At 43.5% G+C, this 6,593-nt stretch overlaps 1 protein-coding gene across 1 annotated transcript in view; it reads right to left on the bottom strand.

The window, feature by feature from the left end:
- F13A1 (coagulation factor XIII A chain) overlaps positions 1-6,593 on the bottom strand; it is a 163,051-nt gene that overhangs the window by 40,059 nt on the left and 116,399 nt on the right. Inside the window, exon 11 of the mRNA XM_017970932.4 lies at positions 146-299. Coding sequence (XP_017826421.4) covers positions 146-299 — 154 coding nt within the window. The remainder of the gene's footprint in view (positions 1-145; positions 300-6,593) is intronic.

Genomic DNA, 6,593 nt, shown 5'->3' with positions numbered 1-6,593 from the left:
TTCACGCATGAGAGTTTATACTTCTGCTGTTGCTACCAAATGCTGCACATGCCAGTGCTTTCTCTGGAACTCATCTCTGAGTGACAATGAATAAGTACTAAATGGACTTGGGCAAGTGAATCTTCATTCAGTGCTAGTAAATTACCTTCTTGGAATTTGTAACTATCAGTAATATCCTTCATGCCATCTCCTCCAATTTGTTTTGTCACAATTAATTTCCCAATGTGGGTGGTATCCACGGCTTCCACCACATGAGTGCCATCTTTCTTAGCTGTAATGTAAATGAGGTCGCTGTTGACCTGGAAACAGGAGAGGAGAGCATTAGCCATGACCACTGTCTGTTGCTGCTGAAGTCTTTAACTGTCCATAGCACAGTCGTCTAGCGATCTCTGGAGCTGACATGCCCTCTTCTTAGACAACATTGGATTCATATCATAGGGGAAAATGGGTTTTGAAAATATTCTAAGGGGGAATATCTAGTTTATTTACTAGTACTTTAAATAAAGGTTATTTGAGGCTGGGCACAGTGGCTCATGCCTATAATCCCAGCACTTTGGGAGGCCAAGGTGGGTGGATCACGAGGTCAAGAGATCAAGCCCATCCTGGTCAACATGGTGAAACCCCATCTCTACTAAGAAATACAAAAATTAGCTGGGCATGGTGGCGTGCACCTGTAGTCCCAGCTACTCAGGAGGCTGAAGCAGAAGAATTGCCTGAACCCAGGAGGCAGAGGTTGCGGTGAGTCGACATCGCACCATTGTACTCCACCCTGGGTAATGAGTGAAACTCTGTCTTGAAAAAAAAAAAAAGGTTATTTGAGGCTGAGACAATAAGTTGTCTAAGCAGCAACATTTTTTTCTCTCCACTGTCTTCCTGACAAATCCTACCTCTCACAGGAGAGAAGACAACACCATGCCACCATGCCCATTGCTTGTTTCCCTGGACTTTTTTGGGCTAACAGTGGCTATATAACCTACTGCCAGGAGGAAGTCAGTGAGGTGGCGTCTGTGAAACACTTTTCCCCTTTGAAAAAGGAGAGAGGTACATGGATGAGTTTTGTCCTTCCCTTTCGGCTTTCAGGTGTTTTCTGGTAAAGCGAAGGGATGCTTGAAGCTGCTGTGGTTATCGTGAGACAGTGAACCGAAACACTGCCGACAATGAGAAGGTGGCAGAGTAGAAAGCTGAGAGGCGTTTGGAGATTGGGGGACTTAATGATGCTAAGCCAGCCTCAGGACCACCTACTTCGGGACTTCTTATATGAGAAAAACGAGTCCCTAACTGTTTCAACCACATTAGTTCTGCTACTCGAAGCCAAAAGTATTTAAATTGAACAATAATATTAGATGATCTAGGAGGAATTCAGGCTATTTTCTAGTGGTTCAGCAACTAAAATGTGCTATTTGTGGGACTCGGAAGTAGTGTCATGAGGCCATGCTGGCTGCCCCCAAGCTCTCCCAAGAGTCTGCTTTACCATTCTCCTTTCTAGAGACAATGACTAATGTGTGCCTGAAAGCTGACTGTACCGGAGTCCTTTATTACATATTTTACAATCCACTTTCTTGAGGGTTCCATTTATTAGCATGGCAGCAGGTAGGAAGCATGAATTGTGCTGCTAATAGTCATTGATGTATTTACTAAATGTTTCCCAAGCTCCTTTCCAAGCCTCAGTGACCTAGTGTTTAAACAGGGTGATAAGAACTCCTTCTTCATGGGATGGTAGATAGAATTAACAGAAACAAATGCATGTATATTCCTTATCACAGTATCTGGCATAGAGTAAACGTTCAATAAATGTTATCAAAAATAATGCATTATTTCATAGTATTGCCAGATATTGTTCCAAGATTCAGAATCCTAGTGATGAGCAAAATAGATATGGTTACTTCCATTACAGAGTTTATGCTCTTGTAAGCATGATTCTGTGCATCAGAATCACCTGGTTTTTAAAAATTAGATGCCTGATTTTAAAAACATAGATGCACAAGAACAGAAAATGAAACACCGCATATTCTCACTCATAGGTGGGTGATGAAAAATGAGAACACATGGACACAGAAAGGGGAGTACTAAACACTGGGGTCTATTGGGGGGAAAAGGGGAGGGCCAGTGGGAGGGGGAGGTGGGGAGGGATAGCCTGGGGAGAAATGCCAAATGTGGGTGAAGGGGAGAAGAAAAGCAAAGCACACTGCCATGTGTGTACCTACACAACTGTCTTGCATGCTCTGCTCATGTACCCCAAAACCTAAAATCCAATAAAAAATTAAAAAAAAAAAAGAAAACAAAACAAAAATAAAAACATAGATGCCTGATTAAGGAGGTGGGACTTTTTAAAAAATAGATGTCTGATTAAGGAGGTGGGACATAAATCACGTGGGACCCTAAATCCATTATATTTTACAGATAATTCTGTTGGACATTCAGGCTTGAGAAGCCCTGTGATACAGTACAGTAAGAACCTTGAAAGAGTAAGTACAAGATACTTTGGGAGCACATGGCTCATTGGGGTCAGGGGTTGGCTAGAAAGCAACAGCCAAGGTGAAACCTAGATGGCATTTGAGAGGAATGCTGGATTCACTGCAAGAAACCTGGGTTCTGATAGTGGGTGTGTCCTTGTAGAAAGTGCATGTTAATCTCTATGAACTTCAGTTCCTGATTCTATAAAATAAAAATGATTAAACTTGTTCTGTCAATTTTATGGGAGCATTTTAGGTTGGAGTGAGGTAAGATCTATGTGATCATGACTTGTAAATTTCAAATTTGGGTAAAAATATAATAGACATCATTAGGTAATTTTGAGGAAATTTGAAGATGTATCTCTAAGTTTTAAGGTTGAGGTTAAAGAGAGCAATTTTGCTTCTCACAAAATGTTCTGAGTGCACCTGAAGTCAGATTTCTACTGAGGAGACAGCCAGCATTTATGGCATACCCATAATGTTTCAGAGACTTTTTTTTTTTGAGACGGAGTTTTCGCTCTTGTTACCCAGGCTGGAGTGCAATGGCGCGATCTCGGCTCACCTCAACCTCCACCTCCTGGGTTCAGGCAATTCTCCTGCCTCAGCCTCCTGAGTAGCTGGGATTACAGGTATGCGCCACCATACCCAACTAATTTTTTGTATTTTTAGTAGAGACGGGGTTTCACCATGTTGACCAGGATGGTCTCGATCTCTTGACCTTGTGATCCACCTGCCTCAGCTGACATTTTATAAAGGATTTAGTTTGAACCTCACAACAAGCCTGTGAAGTATGTACTGTAACCGTATTATACATGAGGGCACCAAGACTTAGAATGGAGAAGCAAAGTGTTTGGTTTCTTGGTTGGGGGCTGGTGGAGAAGAAACGCAAGCCCTGGGCCAGCCCATGGCCTGGCCCTTGGCCTTCATGGCACACTGACTCTTTCACACCACCCTGCAGGAGCATGAGCACCAGCTTGTGTGGTGAGATGGTTCCATGCTTGTGGCTCAGCTTTCTTACGGTGATATATGGTGGCCCTCCTCCTCAGCAGAGTAACCAGAACTCGGTGGTGCTAGCTACCTGTTGTGAGAGACTGAAATGTGAAGTCAGGAATCAGGACAGGAGAGGACACAGCAGATACCTGTAGAATATTTGTCATTTTAGAAACTTTAAATGAACTGCCTGAGAATTCTGGCATTCCCTCTGGAGGAAGCCATGCCAGCACAAACAGTGACCTCCTCCACTTTCAAATTGTAGCAACAATAATGAAAACTATCTTCTTAATAACAATCCTTACAACAGCTTATGGTTTTCCAGGGACATAAGCTAAATATTAAAGTAGCTAAATCCTGGGCTCCTTTTGAATATGGCTTAAGAAATTTATGTAGGCTAAAATCTCAGGGCAGATCAATAGTATTGTCCTTTGTGGAGAGAGGAGACAAGAAATACCAGTGTGGGATGGATTTTGCATATGTGTGTTGGGGTGGAGCATGTAGGAAAACTATTCTTTCCCAGTAACATTAGCCAGCTTTCATTTTGGTTTCAGCCTGTAGTGTAATGGTTCTCTATTCTGGCTGCACTACAGAATCATCTAGGGGTTTAAAAAAGCATCAAATTATTGGCTCCACCCAAAATCAATCGACTCTGTATGGTAGAACAGTAGCTAAGTTCAGAGTGTATGGCAAGGAATATTGGACTTAGGCTATGTGGCTTTGGATGAGTTACTGAATCTCTCTGAGCCTACCTTCCTTGCAGGGCTGGTGGATTGGCAGCACTTGTGAAAAGCCTACATTTAAGGCTAATTTCTCTTCCTTCTTTTGAATGTAATATAATGTTAGTGATCACCTATTCCTGTCCCTACACTTGAAGGGGCTATTGTCACACCAAACCTGGGCATTGGTGCATGAAATTGGGTATTCTTTTATTCTTTTCACAACACCACACTCTTGCCTCTCTAGTACAGGCACTTCCTATGTAGTAGCCTCTACCATCGGCCAGGGCCAGAGATTCTCAGCAAAGGTAGGGTGAGCAGCAGGCTTGGGGTCTGCTCTCAGCAAATGTCCACTTGGGCCCGTAGAATATGAATATTTGTCCACAGGTGGCAGAAGACATGCTCTTCCCCACTGAGGATAGAGGTGTGCTCTTGCTTTCAGGACCCTGGACAGAGTTTGCTTTGCCTTGTTCATTTGTTCCCAAGTAGAAATAACCTCATTTTCATCCTCTGCAGAGAAAAGGCTGCTTCTCAGAGGGCGTATGGAGGCAGTGAATGCCCTCTTGGGTCAGGAGGCCTTCCTGATGCCAGACTCTAGACCCTGCTCTCAGCAATGAGAATACAATAGCCCCTACCTTCATGGAGTTCATATTCTAGAAGGGAGAAAAGGAATACCCACTAAGGCAGGAGGTTGAAACAACAGGGCAGATGGTAGTATTTCAGGTGGAGGGGGGTTGGGTGAGTGAAGACCTCGTTGAAGAGGTGACCAGAGCAGAGACTTGAGGGCAGAGAGGGAAGAAAGCATGCAAAGTGTTTTCCCCCCATAGAATGAAAGATAGTGAGGGGAGTTTTCCTAGCAAAAGAACAGTATGTCTGAAAGCGCTGAAACAAGAGCATGTGTGGATGCTTTCAGAAGAGCAAAAATCTCAGTATGGCTGGAGGGAAATAAGCAAGGGATCAAGTGGATGGGAAGCCATGGAATCTTGTAAGAATTTATGTTCAGTTTTATTATAAGGGTGGTGGAACTCCACCAGAAGGTTTGGGGCAAGAATGTGATGTTTTTATTTACATTTAAAGAATAATTCTGGTGATTCATAGAGAATAGACAGAAAAAGAGTAAAAGCAAGATCTGGGAGACAAGTTAGGAAATGACTTCATGGAACTCAGTGCTGTTCAGAGCTCAGAGGGTAACAACAGAGATTGTAGAAATGGCTGGATTTATGATAATTTTTGGAAGGTATTTTTGGCAAGATGCATAAGGTACGTTAAGAAGAAAAGCTAAAATAATCCCAAAGTTTTATATGCTATTTGAATAAATGACTGGATTTTTTACAGTCAAGTAAAAGATGACACAAATGGGCTGAGTCTGATAAGATAGTAGCAAAATAAACAAGTTTGAATTGAGAATGAATAATCTATAAGAAAACATTTGTACATGTTGTACACAGAGAACTTCCGGCCCACAGCTGAGGAAGGCTTAGCTTCTGGAGCAATGAGGTGGTTGCTAAAGTCCCAGGGAGTCAGTTATTGCTGCTGTGAAAATCATCTCAATGCCAAGGAGGCGCCAGCAGGCAGGATTGTGTGTGGGTGCATATGGGTGCATGCATGCATGTGTGTGTGTGCACAGGTGTGTATGTGTGTGAGTTTGGGGTGGAGTTGTATGATGAGGGTAACAAAGTTAATGAGAAGTTCATGAGAACCAGGGACAAAAGAGAGTTATCTTGGCCAAGAAGGAGACAGTTCTTCTCTAAGAACCCCTGAGGGCTTAGTGATCATGGGATCTTGGAATACGACTCCAGACACTTAGAGCAGCTCTACTCTCCTCTCACCTCTTTGGAAGCCCTAGGCCACCATGGCTTGGGGAGATAAAAGGCAGATGAGCCTTCAGAACTACAGGAACCCACTGCAGCAGTGAGGGCATGGCAAGGGAGGGGTAAGAGAAATAAGCTTCAAGCCCTGGCAGAAATCCAGAAATGTGGAGGGTGAACTTCCAAAGGGGAGGAGGAGAGAAAAAAGGAACAGAAGGTAAGACATTTTCCAGGCATATCCCTCTTCTTTTTAGGCTCTGTTTTCACTCACAGAGACTAATGCCCTGGGAAAACTAAAAAATAGTCAATGAACAGGATGCTTAATCAAGCCCGGAAATGAGTAAGGAATGACCAAGAAAGTCAGCATGCTGGGAGGCAAGAGAAGGCGAGCTGACGCAGCAAGGAGGAGAGAGAGAGCAGAGAGAACCGCAGACTCCAACCTGAGTCACGTCGACTCGTATGACAGTCTCCATGGGGTCCCAATGCAGGCACCCTTGAGAAAAGATTCCTCATAACACTTTTCATCAGCTCAAACATCTCTTAAAAATGGCTCAGCCCTGGAGTGCAGCCCATGCCAAAGCAACAAATTGTACCCTCTGTCAGACACGCCTCTGCAGTGGGTG

This window comes from Callithrix jacchus, chromosome 4 (assembly GCF_049354715.1).
Source record: "Callithrix jacchus isolate 240 chromosome 4, calJac240_pri, whole genome shotgun sequence".
Classification (NCBI taxonomy): Eukaryota; Metazoa; Chordata; class Mammalia; order Primates; family Cebidae; genus Callithrix; species Callithrix jacchus.
This window is presented reverse-complemented; position numbering and strand designations above follow the sequence as displayed.